Source organism: Drosophila yakuba, chromosome 3R (genome assembly GCF_016746365.2).
Source record: "Drosophila yakuba strain Tai18E2 chromosome 3R, Prin_Dyak_Tai18E2_2.1, whole genome shotgun sequence".
Taxonomy (NCBI): Eukaryota; Metazoa; Arthropoda; class Insecta; order Diptera; family Drosophilidae; genus Drosophila; species Drosophila yakuba.
In genome coordinates, this window is record NC_052530.2 from 25,879,319 (window position 1) to 25,895,147 (window position 15,829).

General features: G+C 48.0%; 7 protein-coding genes across 7 annotated transcripts; 1 reads left to right on the forward strand and 6 right to left on the reverse strand.

Annotated features, from left to right (window-relative positions):
- Window positions 1-1,950: 1,950 nt before the first annotated feature.
- Window positions 1,951-2,969, reverse strand: LOC6538369. Its single transcript, XM_002098857.3, has 2 exons — window positions 2,955-2,969; window positions 1,951-2,887 (listed from the first exon to the last, which is right to left on the reverse strand). Exons 1-2 carry the CDS (start codon window positions 2,967-2,969, stop codon window positions 2,096-2,098), a joined length of 807 nt encoding a protein of 268 aa, XP_002098893.1. The 3' UTR covers window positions 1,951-2,095.
- A 2,597-nt stretch (window positions 2,970-5,566) lies between these two features.
- On the reverse strand, window positions 5,567-6,521 carry LOC6538370. Its single transcript, XM_002098858.3, has 2 exons — window positions 6,414-6,521; window positions 5,567-6,353 (listed from the first exon to the last, which is right to left on the reverse strand). The coding sequence occupies exons 1-2, from the start codon at window positions 6,519-6,521 to the stop codon at window positions 5,721-5,723; spliced, it is 741 nt and encodes a 246-aa protein (XP_002098894.2). The 3' UTR covers window positions 5,567-5,720.
- A 661-nt stretch (window positions 6,522-7,182) lies between these two features.
- On the reverse strand, window positions 7,183-8,292 carry LOC6538371. Its single transcript, XM_002098859.3, has 2 exons — window positions 8,278-8,292; window positions 7,183-8,221 (listed from the first exon to the last, which is right to left on the reverse strand). Exons 1-2 carry the CDS (start codon window positions 8,290-8,292, stop codon window positions 7,286-7,288), a joined length of 951 nt encoding a protein of 316 aa, XP_002098895.3. The 3' UTR covers window positions 7,183-7,285.
- Window positions 8,293-8,494: 202 nt separating this feature from the next.
- LOC6538372 lies at window positions 8,495-10,162 on the reverse strand. Its single transcript, XM_002098860.4, has 2 exons — window positions 9,379-10,162; window positions 8,495-9,316 (listed from the first exon to the last, which is right to left on the reverse strand). The coding sequence occupies exons 1-2, from the start codon at window positions 9,391-9,393 to the stop codon at window positions 8,627-8,629; spliced, it is 705 nt and encodes a 234-aa protein (XP_002098896.1). The 5' UTR covers window positions 9,394-10,162; the 3' UTR covers window positions 8,495-8,626.
- Window positions 10,163-10,250: 88 nt separating this feature from the next.
- LOC6538373 (DNA topoisomerase 3-alpha) lies at window positions 10,251-11,324 on the reverse strand. Its single transcript, XM_002098861.3, has one exon. The coding sequence runs from the start codon at window positions 11,263-11,265 to the stop codon at window positions 10,357-10,359; it is 909 nt and encodes a 302-aa protein (XP_002098897.1). The 5' UTR covers window positions 11,266-11,324; the 3' UTR covers window positions 10,251-10,356.
- A 1,228-nt stretch (window positions 11,325-12,552) lies between these two features.
- Window positions 12,553-13,377, reverse strand: LOC6538374. Its single transcript, XM_002098862.1, has one exon. The coding sequence runs from the start codon at window positions 13,375-13,377 to the stop codon at window positions 12,553-12,555; it is 825 nt and encodes a 274-aa protein (XP_002098898.1).
- Window positions 13,378-14,633: 1,256 nt separating this feature from the next.
- On the forward strand, window positions 14,634-15,490 carry LOC6538375. Its single transcript, XM_002098863.3, has one exon. The coding sequence runs from the start codon at window positions 14,714-14,716 to the stop codon at window positions 15,455-15,457; it is 744 nt and encodes a 247-aa protein (XP_002098899.1). The 5' UTR covers window positions 14,634-14,713; the 3' UTR covers window positions 15,458-15,490.
- Window positions 15,491-15,829: the final 339 nt, after the last annotated feature.

Genomic DNA, 15,829 nt, shown 5'->3' on the forward strand with positions numbered 1-15,829 from the left:
TTACGTCAGATATCCATTTCAGAATTCAGAAAATTAAATTGGCCTTATTCTTGTTAATTGAAATTAAAATTGTTCGCTTTGCAAACTTTGCACTTATAAAAATTAAGCCTAAAAGTGTGCTATGTTTTTAGCTGCTCAACCAGCTGACATCGGGGCGTATACGCGTTTTTTCTCTAATTTCAAAGCGTTTAACTTCTAACTTGTAAAATTGTCATTAAAGAATTTTGTTAATGCACTGAAAACCAAAAATGAAAAAATTCAAGTTCAGACGGTATAATTGTCCATCGTTAAGTCGACGCAAATGTATTAAATATATATACTTGCATTTTTTTAAATTTCCTTTTTATGCATCCTTTGAAGGGTGTCTTTCCTTCGTTCAGCTGAATCCTTTCAGCTTCGTGGAAATGTGGCTGATATCTCTGGGCGTCAGAAAGGAGCTTTGCACACGGGCGACACTTGAGAGTGCCGTGAATGTCGTTTTAATAATTTATTTTGTGCGCACAGCGGGCTCCTCATTAACACAGAAACACCAGCACAGCAAACACACACTTGCAGATATGTTGGCCCACACGCACAGGACACGCACTTGGCATTCACGTCGTCGATTCGGTCGGCTGACTGCTGCATATCACCTTAATTACAGGCAGCAGTCTGGGCGCAGTCAGACGGCAAATAGCAGACAAGCCAACAGCGTTTATGGTGCCCTAAATTACCAGGATCCCGGATCCCTTCTGCCCCCTCCAACCATGCCGCATAGCTGGCATATTGTCGCTGTCGTTACGCTTTAGCGATTTGCCACTGTACCGCACAAGAGAAACGGATTCAGTTTGCACTCGACTGCTGATAAGCGTGCGATTCCTGCAGCACCAAAAGACAGACACACACACACACATATCCTGATGGCCATGAATACATGCACCGTTGAGTTGCGTTTATATCGGGCTTATGTTACGTCTAAGTGAAATTTAAGGACTCCACTCAACAACGTACCAAATCCACAGCATAGTTCAGTTTCGGGCCATGTGTGCTGGCATCTCGCATGATGAGTTTGCCTTCCACGGAAGCAGGAAGCCATCAAGGCGCACCATACTAACACATACTAACACATACTAGCACGGCAGTATCTGCTCACACCCCGCAACAAGGGCACACAATCACACTCAATGAGTGCTGCCAGCTGGCAGGACACAGATCAGGAATACAGGCAGCTTTCACCTGCAACAGGACGTTGCCACTTATTCAAACCGCAACGGGCAGAGCGGCTGTTCTGGCAAACAATAAGCACCAGTGACGGGAAGTGCTGCGAAAGTGGTACCTGAATATTGGCTTTGAAAACCCGAAGCCTACTTAGATACAATTAGCATGAAATTAAGCTTGGAAATATGTGTCTTACCAGCTAATATATATTGTTTATAATACATTTCTGTTCATATGGTAAATGCTTACCATAGCATATAGCCATATAAGTTTGTTAAATTTCCTTTTACCTGGTACTCAGCTAGTTTTCCCATCACTGAGGGACACCGATTCCGAGCAGGCTCACAAAGAGTGGACGGATGCTGGAGCCGGGTCTAGACCGGGCCATTTTGCAACCACTTCATTTCGAATCTAATAACTCCAATTACAAATGGCGGATGGGATAAAACCATTGTGCATATGCCGGAGATTCCATGGATGTGTGGGTGCGGTTTCGTTCCACTTGCCGGGAGGCAATATGAGTGGGTGGCATGTGGGTGGCTCAACTTGTTGCTGGACTTTATGACATGCCAGCCGCTTTATCCAGGCTATTATTTCAGGGATTTTATGTGAAAGGACAACGCACGAATGCGCAGGCAGGATTTGCCGGGCAAAAAGAGAAACTCGCACAACGGAAAGGTTCGGTTCCGCAGCATGGAAACGGCCGAATCCTGCAATTAGGCTGCAAATGAGTTTTCCAGTTCACATCGGGAATTTGTCAGCAAAACAAATTTTATTCCTCTACATGGATACTTAAAAACTAGTTAACTTGCACGTGATGGGAGTAGCTAGGTGTTTTCTTTTCGATGCGATTTTCTGGATTAGGAAGCGTTACCGTTGGAACTGCACTTGAGACCATTTACTTGACGCGGAAACGACGCAGATTGGGTGGCAGGTAATCCTGTCCAGCCACCACAGTGGCGGGCAGGTACTCCGAGCTGGGAGCAGCTGCAGCAACTGGAGCAGCAGCAGCAGGAATGGCAGCAGGAATGGCAGCAGGCTGGACTGCGGACGAGGCAAAGTTCAGGACGGGAGCACGACCCTCGTTCGAAATGCGAGACACGCCGGGCAGCTGGTTGTATTGGTTCTGGATGGCCAGCTGGGCATTGGCCGCATCCTCGGGAGTGCGGTACTTGACGAAGTGCACCTCTGGCTTGTTGGTGGAGCTGCTCTTGAGGGCGTTCAGTTGCTTGGCCAGGTTGGACACATCGGACTGCTTGGTCAGTACGTAGATGGCGGTCTCCTGCTGGGCGGACTGCTTGGCCAACTGGAGGGCAGCACGTTCGAAGCCCTGGTTTTCGGGAGCGCGAATGAAGACGACGCGGAGGTTCTTCTTCAGGGAGTTGGCGATCTGCTGGTTGCTGGCACCCTCATCGTACTGCTCCTCGGGGGCAGCGTAGCTGTAGAACTCCTTCTGGAACTCCTCCACCAAGGGCGCGATCTGGGGTGCAACAGGTGCCTGGAGGGAAGCATCAATGGGCTGGGAGAGCACCGCCTCGCCACTCAGCACGGGCAGCGCCTGCGATGGAAGCTCTCCAATCACCTGACCACCTCCGGGCAGGAAGGACAGACCCTCATCGGCATGGGCCACGGGTTGGTAGTTGTAGCCCAGTTTATCGGCACTGCAGCTCACGGCAAACAGACAGAGGACCTGCATGATTTTCAATATTAGTTTTATACTTTTCTATTTTCGATTCCCAAATCCTTTCGACACTTACGATAAAAGCGCGCATGGTGACTGGAAGCTGTGTACAATTGGAGCTGACAGGAGGAACTAATGCTTGGAGTTCAGCCCAATCTGGCTTTTATAGTTGAAGACGCGGCACTGCATTCACCCCTCCCACGAATTAGACCCAGTTTTTGGCCAACGGTGATAGAGAAATCCCCTGTTAACGAACGACCTTGCCGTCGCAGCATTGTTGATTTGATTTCGATGCTATTCGATCGTCATTAAAATGCCCCACCGTTTAAATATGCAAGCGTATTCCCCGACATAGGCCTATCACCAGTCCCCGATCGTTTGTCTTGGCTTTGATTTAAATGCACTCTGCAAAGGTTATAAATATGCATGGCCCATCAGGGACTGCGATTGCAAATGCGGCCGATGCCAACGACACTGCCACATTATCTAATTGATTTGTGTTGGCTGCGACAGGCCATAAAAAACACAATCTGGATGCTGCAGAGACGTACCAAACAGCCAAACGGCAGCCACTGTGTTGAAATGCTCGGAAAATAAACAGCTACTGGCTTTAGTGATAATATCTGGCGACTGGCGGTCACTGCTCACTGGTCACTGGATGCCAGTTACCAGTTGGCTGTTGGTGCTCCGGGTTGGCCAGCTTAAGCCGGTAATTATAATTCTCATAATTTTCATAATTTTCCACGAGCTCTCGTTTTCCACTGAGCGCCGCATGGCTCGAAAACGTCAATCTTTTTCGACGGTTCAGTTAATGAAGTTCTTTAACTAATTTAAACTTTTTTGGCATCGTTTGATGGCCAAGGCAAAATAAGAATCTAAATTGCGGAATAGCAGCTGTGTGGGTCGAGGGGTCACCAAAGATACAAGAAAGAAATTCATAATTACAATCTTCGTTTGACAGTTCAGCTGGTTTACAGATAATAATCTAACTATAAAGGGATTTTTTTTATCTGGCTTTAATTAAATTTAAATAATATTATTAATAGTTTAGGCAGTAATATACCATATATGTAGTTGTGATTTCAGTTTCCAATGCTTACAGTTTGGGATTCCTATTCTCTAGGAGGATTAGCCAAGATGACTCCACCCAGCATTTGGCCACTCATGCTGGCTATTAGCCGTGCCCGCTGCACAGCGAAACTCTTACCAAAGTTGGTAGGCCAAAAAAAAAAAGCAAAAGCAAAAGCAGCGCCAAAAATGCGCCTAATTTGGAGATGGCAAGCCAAACAAGGCAAGAGCCCCAAAAACGATGAAAAGATTGGAAAACACGCAAACTTGGCAGCTGCTGCTGCTTCTGCTGGTTTTGCCGCTGGATGGAATCCGAGACTTGGACCTTGGACACACCTGTCCCGAAATTGCAGCAAGTCATGAGCTGCCTCCGGCCAGGATTCAGGATTAAAGCGCTTAGCTTCATGTTCCCCAGTGTTTGGAGATACCGCGAAATAAAAAAAAGCCACCTGAAGGGCAGTGCTTGTGGGCTTGGAGGCGGATTGGGGAGAATTGTTGGAGCGGCAGCTTTGACGTGACTGGCAAAGTTTTTGGCAGGCACCGCTAACGAGCGAAGCTCGTCCTCCGCGGCCCAGGATCTCATGTTGCTTCTCTCAAAAATGCTTAAACTAAAACTTGCTCAACAGATTTGCGCTGCAAACTGGGAAAGGGAGCTGCAGAACAGAAGAGGGAGCCTTTTTACGGCTGCACTTCGCCGTGTCATATGGCGCTGGCACAGTGTGGCACTCGGGTGTAAGTGTGTGTTTGACCTTTGACACTAAAACAATTTGCAAAGCGAAATGATGTCAGCCCCAGTGTCCTGTCTTCCTCGCCCGCCCCCTTCCTTTCCCCGCCTCTCCCTTCACTGTTGTTTGCCGAGTAGTGGCGTAATTTAGTTGAAACATTCCAAAAGTACCGCCTGTCGTAGAATCCTGCGTCCTGGAGGGGCAATGCAGGAATAGCGGTTCCATGTGGGCGGAGCGGTGGGAAAACTCCGCGCGCAGCTCATTAAAAAGTTTGCCAGCGACAACGGCGTCGGCGACATTTGCTTAAGAAAACATTTGGCGTCGGGAATTGGGAGTCGGGAGTCGGCAGTCGGTTACCAACACCTTAATGATTATCTAAGAGATACTTTGATGATAATCCACAAAGTGTGTGGGGCAGAAACTCAGATGGAAAATGTTGCGCTCATAGGCTGAGTAATTAATTATTCATAATAGCAGGCTATAGATAAACAGCAGCCACCTTCGCCATAACAACTAAATGTTTTTTGATTGAAATTTAAATTAAATTTGTTTACAAGAATTCCGAGTTCCAAGTTGTTGAGTTATTTATGAGCAGCTCACCCTATGCATTATCAGGAATGGCTATTATTAAGTGTTTAAAATTGCGCAGAATTAATTCTAACTCAGTAGAACTGCAGAAGAAAGATTTATCTAATTTAAAACCAACAAATTTATCCAAATCATAATAAAAGTCACCGGAATGGTTTGAAGTCCACTACTTTCAAACCGACTTAAATAACCAATGCTATTTATATTTTCGTTATAACAGTTTCTGGCTCCCACGTCCACTAAATTATTAAATAAAAACTTTCCATTGCCGTGGTAAATTATGGGTATTACTTTTCATGAAGTTGAATTTGAATGATTTATACCATAAAGTTTCCACAAGTTTGTGGGTGTATTTATCTATTTAACAGTTCAGGAACAGTTCAATTGATTTTAACTAATTAAAAATTAATTTAAATAACCTTTAAACAATCTTTGGGACTAGCCTATAGGTCATAGCTTAACTAACGTCGTTTTCCCGGTGGCAAATATTCCCGAAATAGCGCCTGCAACTTGGCCGTTTCCAATTCGCTCGCCGGCTCATGGGTCTCGTAGTAGTCGCTATCTTTTGGCCTGATCTTGAAAATCACTGGTGTCTCAGTTGTTTGTGGTTTTAGCTGCAGAACATCGGCTTTTTCTATAGCATGGCTAATACTATTTCCTGGCAACCGATCATAATCGCTTCTAAGGGCGCTTAGAGCTTTAGTAACATCCGCCGGAGTTCTGTATTTTACGAAATGTACTGATGGCTTTTCAGATGCCTGCTGTTGTATCGCAGTCTGCTGCTTGGCCAGAGCATCTGCATCCGCCTGCCGGTGGAGCACAAAGATGTCCAGTGGATTATTCACCGCCAGTTGCTTGGCAGTCAGTGAAAAGACATTCGTCTCCGGCGTTCGAATGAACACCACCTGTTGCGGAGGCGACAGCACCTTGGCCAATTCCCTGGCCGATTGCCATGGCGCCACCTGGTCCTCCTCCGCTGGAGCCTCATACGTAAAGTACTCCGTGGCCAGTTTTCCAGCAGCTAACACTTCGTTTTCAGCCGGCAGATAGACATCTCCCAAGCCATGGCAGATACCAAGGAAAGTACATAGTAACTATAAGAAATTTAGTTAATTATTGTCCACTTAGGAGCACCTTTCCACTTCCAAACTTACCAGCAAGGAGAGCATGGCTGCGATACTCGGCACTGGCAATGGGTTTTTGGCCATTTTTACCGCTTGAAGCGCTGTTCGGTTATAATCCAGTCCCAGCAACAAAACCATCCTTATATACGACACAAACAAATAGGAGGTCGAAAGTAAGCTGACTTCTCGGCCGCGTCGCCCCTCGTTATGATTTTATTTTATTTCGCATTTTTGCATCTGTTTTCCAATAAAAGATTTCTGCGAACGTTTGCTCTGGTTTTTGTGTGTGTGTGTGTTTGTTTGCCTGCTCCGATTATCCATGTTAATGTCGTTCAATTTTGAAATGCAAATTTTCTGGCTTTGCAAGACCCGAAACAAAAGCCAATATTATATACTATACATATACCCAGCTAAGAGTGTGGTTGTGCGTTTTGACCTGATGCCCGGCTTGAACTTGAATTTAATTCGCATAAAATTTACAAATGAGCTCCCAATTTGAATTAGTTATAAAATATTTTCATATACTCTTGTTGGGTCCCCATTGTTGTCGTCTGTCATAGTCGAAGCCATTTGTTTAGACAACCAACGACTTACACCTCCACAGCTCCACTTTCACTTGCCAGGTATTTTTACGACCGACGTTTTATGGCTACTGATTTGTTAATTTACACGTCATATTGCCTGTTAATTTTTTTCATTTTAAGCCTAAAGTCTAAAGTCTCGCATCGCTGATAAGCCGCTTACCGAAATTAACAACTCCAGCTGAGATCTTGGGCTGTGTAGAAGAAACACAAATTCATTGATAGATATTATTGGGCTTTATTCGCAGCTATAACTAGTTACCCCTTGGGGCAGTCTTATGTCACTAATTTAATGTCTTAATTTGGCAGAGGGTGGCCCATTCAGAGCCGCAGGCGTTTTCCAGGGTTGGCTGATGGAAAGACCATCCTACTACCACGCCTATGCCGCTCATTGGCCCGAAAATCGAATCGCCTCGATCTGGCGGAGCGGTAGTCCACGCCGGCATCGTTAAAGCTGGCCGATAGATCCTGCTGAGCCTCGGGCACAGGGGGCAGATCAAGCTGTCCAATGGTGGAGGCTCCACTTGAGGATCCAGCAGCATTGTAGCCCTGCGAAATTGAGGAGTAACTGGGCAAGGGTGGCAGATATCCTGACTCTGGCTGATAGGCGGACTGTTGAGGGGACGGCAGATAGCCCGCTTGGCCAGCTGGATACTCCTCAGATTGCGCAACCTGCTCATACTGTGGACGCTGCTCGGGATAATATCCCAAGGAGGATGCCTTTGCCGGCTGGGGAATCGAAGATCCGCCGCCGTATTGGGCCTGAATATATTGTTGGGCCTGATCAGCTTCCTCCTCCGTTCTGTACTTAACAAAATGAACCTGTGGCTTATGTTTGTGTTGGGCCTTAAGGGCACTAAGTTGGCTTGCCAGCTCATTGACATCCGTCTGTTTGTTGAGCACGTAGATGGCCGTCTTATCCTCGCTGGTTTGCTTGGCCAAGGCGTTAAGAGCACCCACCACCGCCTTGTTTTCCGGCGCCTTGATAAACACGACTTGGAGGTTCTTCTCGGCAAGGGATGATAACTTGGTTTCCGCTAAATCCGCCTCCTCCGCAGAATCGTAAGGAGCTTCGAACGCGTAAAAGTGCTTGTGAAAGTCTGCGTTCTCCTGGTAGTGATTACCCGGTTGCCTGGGGTATCGTTCATCGCCCAAAACTGCTTCGTTTCCATAGCTATTCACAGCTCCTCCTCCATAACTATTCTGCTGATACTGGTAGCCCAGTTCCGCCGAGCTGCCCGCCAACAACGTGAGAAACTAGGACAGATTTTATGATCTTATGCGAAACCTTGCAAATTTTCAGCTAAACTTACCACTATTCCCAGCATGATATAACCAATGCGAAGAGCAAAAAACATTTAACTCACAATCGCAAGAGGGCAAAGCATTTTATAACATTTTGCCCTCAAAAGTGGTTGGATGAATGTAACCAAATCGGGAATACTGCCAACCTTATAGGGCAATTAGTCCAATGTCGCTCGCCAATATATTACAAAATTCGCGATTCCCACCATCTATTACAACACTCTATTATATTAACAATATTTTATTGGGGACACGTATCGAAATTCGAGGGATTTACAAACTAGGCAAAGTGGGTCGCAGCGAGTGCGTAGGAATCGTTGATGGGGGTCATGGGTCAGTCTGAGGTCAGTGCACTGCCTATTGGCGGAGACGGAGGACCGAAGCGGGCAGGTAGGAGCTACCAGGAGCCGAGGGAGCGGCCACCTGCTGGACAGCTGGCTGAGATGCGAAGTTCAGGACGGGAGCCACGCCTCCGTTCTGGATGGTGGAGGATCCTCCCAGCTGATCGTACTGCGACTGGATGGCCTGCTGGGCATTGAGGGCATCCTGGTTGGTGCGGTACTTGACGAAGTGCACCTCGGGCTTGTTATTGTTGTTGTTGCGGATGGCGTTCAGCTTGTTGCTCAGGTCACCGATATCAGCCTGCTTGTTCAGGACATAGATGGCGGTCTCCTGCTGTCCAGCCTGCTTGGCCAGAGCCACGGCAGCGTTCTCCAGGCCAGTGTTCTCGGGTCCCTTGATGAAGATCACACGCAGGGCCTTGTTCAGGGAGCCGGAAACCTGCTCGGAGCCAGCTGGTTCAAGGAAGTCCTGCTCATCAGCGGTGTAGGTGAAGAACTCCTTTTGGAGCTCAGCCTGGGGCGCCGCATAGTTGGTGGCCACAGCAGAGGGAGCAGTTTCGAGGGCGGGAGCAGGCGCATAGGACTCGACGGGGGCATCCTGGCTAGCGGCCACCGAAGGAGCAAAGGAGGCGATGGCAGGAGCAGAAGCTGCAGGCTGGTAGTTGTAGCCACTCCTGGCACTGACGGCAGCCACGAGGCACAGAGCCTGAAAATAATCAGTATCAGTATGAGATACTCCTTAGAGATCCTTGAGTACGAAGTACTTACAATAAGGACGCGCATCTTGAGTTTTGGTGTGTAGGTGGATAACTCCGCTCGGTTTGCTGGATCGAAGGCAAGTATGTCCAACTCCACGACGCCCACGACTTTTATGCAAAATCACTGCAGATTGCAACTCTTTGTTTATGGCCATCATTTGGTTTTTTAATTGGCTGTCTTTGATTTTGCACCTCATACCGAGCAGTTTGCCCATTTGCTCCTGTATCAGCCAATCTGCAGTTTTGCCCAATTCCCAATTCGCATTTTGTCACCGTTTGTTTCTCTGCTATTGTATCTTTGAACTTTGCTGCTGGCTGGCTGGCTTCTTTCGATTCTGATTTTCTGCTTAATCATTGCGGCGGTGAGCATAATTTGTATGATTTTTCTAAACAAACTTCGGCCACTTTTCTGCTTATGCTAATCGAGCGTATAGTGGGTGCTCTTGAAAAGATCTGTCGCTGACCACTTTGGCTCTTTGTTATTGGCCATTCATCCGGCCACTCTGTTATCACTCATACATTATGTATGCCGTCTTGCCGTCTTGCCGTCTTGGTTCCGTCTTGCAGTTGCCATAAATTTGACCGCTAATAGTTTGTCTAACCTTTTACTTCACGCAGATTAACATTTTAATTATGATAAAAAATTTTCATCGATTGTTTTTTTCCTCTGCATCTCAAAAAATGTAAATTTTTTATTGATTTCCACTTGTATTCCATTTGGCGCCATCGCTTTGGAATTTTTATTGCCACTTCGGGCGTGTAATAAACGCCGAGCTTTGCAATTTCTCACTCGCCCCGAAGTGAGTGGCTCAATCGTCAAAAATTCCCGACATTTTTATGGTTAACTCAGTTCCCACACACAGCACAGAAATAGCCAGATAATTAATTTTAAAAAGAATTGTATTTGAGCGGTTCGTTCGACAAATCAACAGATAACACAATAAAGTCAACAAATAGGGCAGCTTCAAAAGCAATGGCATGGCACTTCCTAGTGGCGGTAACGCAGACGACGCAGCACCGACGATGGCAGGTACGAGTTCTCGGGGATCTGGGCGGTGGCCTGACGCACTGGTCCAGCAGAGGCGAAGTTCAGGGCGGAGGCAACACCACCGTTGTGGGCCTGGCTGGATCCTCCCAACTGATCGTACTGCGACTGGATGGCGCGCTGGGCGTTGGCAGCATCCTCGGGAGTGCGGTACTTGACGAAGTGCACCTCGGGCTTGTTGTTGGAGTTGCTGCGGATGGCGTTCAACTTGCTGGCCAGATCTCCAATATCGGCCTGCTTGTTCAGGACATAGATGGCGGTCTCCTGCTGGGCAGCCTGCTTGGCCAGAGCCAGAGCAGCGTTCTCCAGACCACGGTTCTCGGGTCCCTTGATGAAGACAACACGCAGACCCTTGTTCACGGAGCTGGCAACGCGTTCCAAAGCCTGAGGCTCATCGAAATCGGCTTCGTCGGCGGTGTAGGTGAAGAACTCCTTCTGGAGCTCAGCAGCGGGAGCGGGGGCGTTGTAGGAGACGGGGGCGCTCAGTCCGGCGGAACCCAGATCGGCTCCGAAGCCGGAGGATCCGAGTCCAGATCCAAGACCGGAGGATCCAAGACCAGATCCCAGTCCAGAGGATCCCAGATCGATGGAGCCACCGCCAAAGCCGCCGTCCAAGCTGCCGAAGTTGCTGCCGCCTCCCAGGCTCACGGATCCACCGCCGCCTCCCAGGCTCAAGGATCCACCGCTGCCTCCTAGGCTCAAGGATCCACCGCCGCCTCCCAGGCTCAGGGATCCACCGCTTCCAGGAGCGAAGGAGAGTCCGGAGCTGGAGTGGCCCACGGGCTTGTAGTTGTAGCCGAGCTTGTCGGCGGAGGCGATGGCCACGAGGCACAGGACGACAAAGGCGCGCATCTTGCTGTTAGATTGCTGTTCTAGTTGGAGCTCCGGAGTCGGAAGTCAGAATGATGTCGAACTGAGCCGCCGTGCCATTTATATGGCCTGGTCGACACGGCAGGGGCGTCAATCAGAACAGGCGTATGACAGCGTGCTGGAGATCGCGATAAGGTTCGCATTGTCTGCGCGCCTAACCTGTTTTTCGGTTTTTCTTTTTCCACTTGGCGGACTCGGCGGCTTTGGGCCCGAGAGCTCGATTGGGTCTAGAGCTATTGGCAGAAGCTGAGGCAAAAGCAGAAGCCGTGGCGGCGTTGGCGGCGGCGTTGATTAAAATTTGATGAACTTGCAGCTTAGGGAAAAACAAAATTTTTTATGTAAATCAGGCGACAAAGGGCTGGGCAGTAGCGGCTCCAAGCTCGAAGCTTCAAGCTCCAAATTGTCTGTCTATGCAGTAGCCGCATTCTTTTGTTCGCCCATTTTGTTATGCAAATCGAGCTGGGCATGATTGAAAGTAAGACTCTGGCCCTCCAATTTTGGGCTAATTTCCCAGCTTAATAATTTTAAATTGCCCGCCCCAATGGAGTTTAGGCATTTGACCATTGTCGTCTGTCGCCTGTCGTCCGATGTCTCGTGCAATTTGTCAAACCGAGTGCCATCTCAATTTCGAACCGCGAAGTGCGTGGGCATGGGCAGCCAAGTAGCCGATAAGCCATATGTTATACACCAGATTATACAGATTATCACGCACCCGATTATACAAAGCGATGGCAGAGAAAACATCTTAGGTTTCCGCTCATTTGCAATTTTCACAAACAGCTTAGCCGGACGGACTCATAATTCAACGCATGTCGAACTCGTTTGCCAACCGCCGAATGCGAAAATTTTGTTGAGCTCAGAAATTTAATTCAAGCCGATTATATGCCTAAGAATGTTGGCCGCGAAGATCCGCAAGTTTGCTTAACAATTTACATTTTTAAACAATTTTATTCGGTCCTCAAATCTAAACAATAACACAGGAATGTCGTGTATTCGCCTCTAGCCTACTTGGTAGGGTGGTTCTTTTGTCTATCCAAAGGTTTATCATTTAAATTTAAATAAAGGTTGTGTTGTATATTTTAGGATATATTATTACATATATTCAATCCTAGGGGAACTTAAAAGACATAAAAAATTAATATTGTTCACTAGAACCAAGTCCTCAAAAGCCCTCTAAATGAATTGCAAGAAATTTTAAAATGTATATTAAAACAAATTTATTTCGAGTTAAAATCTCAACAATAACAAAGAGTGTCCAATGACAGGAACTTAGAAACGCAGGCGGCGCAGGATGTTGGCGGGCAAGTAGGAGCTTCCTGGAGTGGCAGGTGGCACATACGAGGAGATGGGGGCAGTAGCCTCAGGCTGGGAGGCGGGCAGGAACTGGGCGGGCGCCTGGCTGCTGGCAGCCTGGACAGGAGCGGGCTGGGAGGCAAAGTTCAGGGTGGAGGCCACTCCACCATCTTGAGCCTGAGAAGATCCTCCCAACTGATCGTACTGACCCTGGATAGCGCGCTGGGCATTGGCAGCATCCTCGGGAGTCCTGTACTTGACGAAGTGCACCTCGGGCTTGTTGTTGTTGTTGTTGCGGATGGCGTTCAGCTTGTTGGCCAGATCTCCAATGTCGGCCTGCTTGTTCAGGACATAGATGGCGGTCTCCTGCTGGGCAGCCTGCTTGGCCAGAGCCAAAGCGGCATCCTCCAGACCGCGGTTCTCGGGTCCCTTGATGAAGACCACGCGCAGGCCCTTGTTCACGGCGTTGGCGGCCTGGTCGGAGGCAGCTGGGTCGTAGAAGTCACCCTCGTCGGCGGTGTAGGTGAAGAACTCCTTCTCGAGTTGGGCCTGAGGAGCGGCGTAGTTGGGGGCAGCAGCGGACTGGGATCCCTCCAGGGCATCAGCAATGGATGATGGACCGGCGGCGAAGGATGCACTGGGTGCTGGAGCAAAAGCGGGTGCATCGCTGCTGGCCGATCCAGATGGCGTGAAGCTCAATCCGGAGGAAGAGTGGGCCACGGGCTGGTAGTTGTAGCCAAGTTTGTCGGCTCTGGCCAGAACGGCGAGGCACAGGCAAAGAACTGCGGAGAACTGATGCATGTTGAGCGGGTGAGGTGGCTGTGGGATTTGATGATGGCGTCTAATGGTTCTTTTGCTTTTATGCAGATGAAAGCCACAGCTATGCAAAACGCTCTGCATAAAGTGGTCTAATTATGGCCTAAGCCACCTAGATCAGGCAGTTCCAGTACCAGTACCACCCCGTTAAAATATCTAAAATATGCAAGCGAAGCGGGTGGCTGCACCATGAGGTCAACTTAGAAACTTAGAAAATCAGAAAATCAGAAAATCAGAAATTCAGAAACTCAGAAGGAAGAGGTATGGGCCATGTATGAGCCGTAGCTGGCGCCATAAAATTCATATTAAATTCAATATGCTGCCTTAATCAATAATTCGCGTATTCTTCTCCGCCGCTTTTGGCCAGTGCTGTGGGCCAACCTTGCCGTTTTGGTATTTTTCATGTAGCTTTATCGTTGAAATCAATAAAATCTGGCTATAAAAAGCCGCGGACAGAGCATCAAGAGCATCGTAAACCCCATTTGGGGCTATTTAGATGGATGCTTTGTTACTCATGCATGTACATGTGTATCACGAAAATTTAAACCCATTCCCAGTACGCCCCAGTACGGGATGAGAAGAAGTGTCACCCAAATCGGCTTGGAGAGCAAACAAAACGTTTGACAGGCCGTTTCACATGCAAATGAGGCGCGCCTAGTCGCGTTACCGCTGCCAAAAATAAATATTTTAACGATTCGCCAAATTATTATTGCCTTATTCAGCGGCTTTGTCTTGTCGTCTTGGTCGCTGTGTTAGCTGCTTTATGCAAATGTTGAGGCGGGTGGAGGCGACCTTCCATCCGCCGGAAGTGAGGAATCGAACTCATCGCTAAATATAGCCGCCATCTTTACTCAATCTTTACTCAATATATATGTATACACATGATTTCTGATCGCCTAGGCTGGTCGCCAATTAAAAACTGCACCGCTGCGCCTTGTCAGCGCCAAATCAGTTAATTCGATAATTGGTCTCTTAATAAATTACTTGGCGCCATCTGATTTGGCAATCCGAGTCGGACTATGAACCTCCTCACTGGCCAATTCTGGCTAGCTCCTAATTTGCATGCCGCTTTCCGCAGAGCCAGTAAAAATAAAGCCATGCAAATATTTGCAACCGCAGCAGCAGTGTGACGAATCATAAAATTATATTATAAATTTAACATTTTAATCTCTTATTTATGCATTTTTAAGGCAAATTCGAACTGTTCATAATTCATATCGCCTCATAATGCAGCCGAAGAACTGAATATTGCACCTATAAAAGCCAAAATATCAAATCGATAAGTCAGTAACCAATCATCTTTGCAATCCAAACAGTCAACATGCGTTCCTTCATCGTCCTCTGCCTCATTGCCTTGGCCACGGCCGACAAACTGGGCTACAACTATCAACCGGTGGCCCACTCCTCCTCCGGATTGAGCTTCCAGCCATCTGGATTGGCCAGCAGCGATGCACCCGCTTTCGCTCCAGCACCCAGTGCATCCTTCGCCGCCGGTCCATCATCCATTGCTGATGCCCTGGAAGGATCCCAATCCGCTGCTGCCCCCAACTACGCCGCTCCTCAGGCCCAACTCGAGAAGGAGTTCTTCACCTACACCGCCGACGAGGGTGACTTCTACGACCCAGCTGCCTCCGACCAGGCCGCCAACGCCGTGAACAAGGGCCTGCGCGTGGTCTTCATCAAGGGACCCGAGAACCGCGGTCTGGAGGACGCTGCCCTCGCCCTCGCCAAGCAGGCTGCCCAGCAGGAGACCGCCATCTATGTCCTGAACAAGCAGGCCGACATTGGAGATCTGGCCAACAAGCTGAACGCCATCCGCAACAACAACAACAACAAGCCCGAGGTGCACTTCGTTAAGTACAGGACTCCCGAGGATGCTGCCAACGCCCAGCGCGCCATCCAGGGTCAGTACGACCAGCTGGGAGGATCCAGCCAGTCGCAGAATGGAGGTGTTGCCTCCACCCTGAACTTCGCCTCCCAGTCCGCTCCCCGCGAGAGCACCGCTGCCAGTGCTCCAGGACCAAGCTACCTGCCCGCCAACATCTTCCGCCGCCTGCGTCTCTAAGTGATTTTTACCGAATGTTGAGTTGTTGCCTAGTTATCCTGTTGCTTTATTCCATAAATAAAATGAAAAAATAATTGTAATCTGATTTGATTTTTATGATTGATTCCGTTCAAGACGGAAATTAGCTTATAAATCTAGTCTGATCAATACTGTTGAAAAATTAATATATGAGAAAAAAAAACTTTTAATAAGAAAATAATTATGTTATGTATGCAACTCTGAGAAATAATGAACGTATACTCTTTGAAGGGTAAGGAAGGTATATTTAGGCGTTAAAAAATTTGAGTATTTGCATTAAGAAACATTAGGTTGCATTCGGTTAGCTAGGATGACACAGAAAGTTTGTTTTTGTGGAACTCAAAAATGTATGAG

What these genes read in the sequence shown, in the direction of transcription:
- LOC6538370 (XM_002098858.3), bottom strand. Translation starts at nt 6,521, where the DNA reads ATGGTTTTGTTGCTGGGACTGGATTATAACCGAACAGCGCTTCAAGCG. An exon ending in CAGCCATGCTCTCCTTGCTG is followed by an intron (nt 6,354 to 6,413) that starts GTAAGTTTGGAA and finishes AATTTCTTATAG; the next exon opens with TTACTATGTACTTTCCTTGG.
- LOC6538373 (XM_002098861.3), bottom strand. Translation starts at nt 11,265, where the DNA reads ATGCGCGCCTTTGTCGTCCTGTGCCTCGTGGCCATCGCCTCCGCCGAC.
- LOC6538374 (XM_002098862.1), bottom strand. Translation starts at nt 13,377, where the DNA reads ATGCATCAGTTCTCCGCAGTTCTTTGCCTGTGCCTCGCCGTTCTGGCC.
- LOC6538375 (XM_002098863.3), top strand. Translation starts at nt 14,714, where the DNA reads ATGCGTTCCTTCATCGTCCTCTGCCTCATTGCCTTGGCCACGGCCGAC.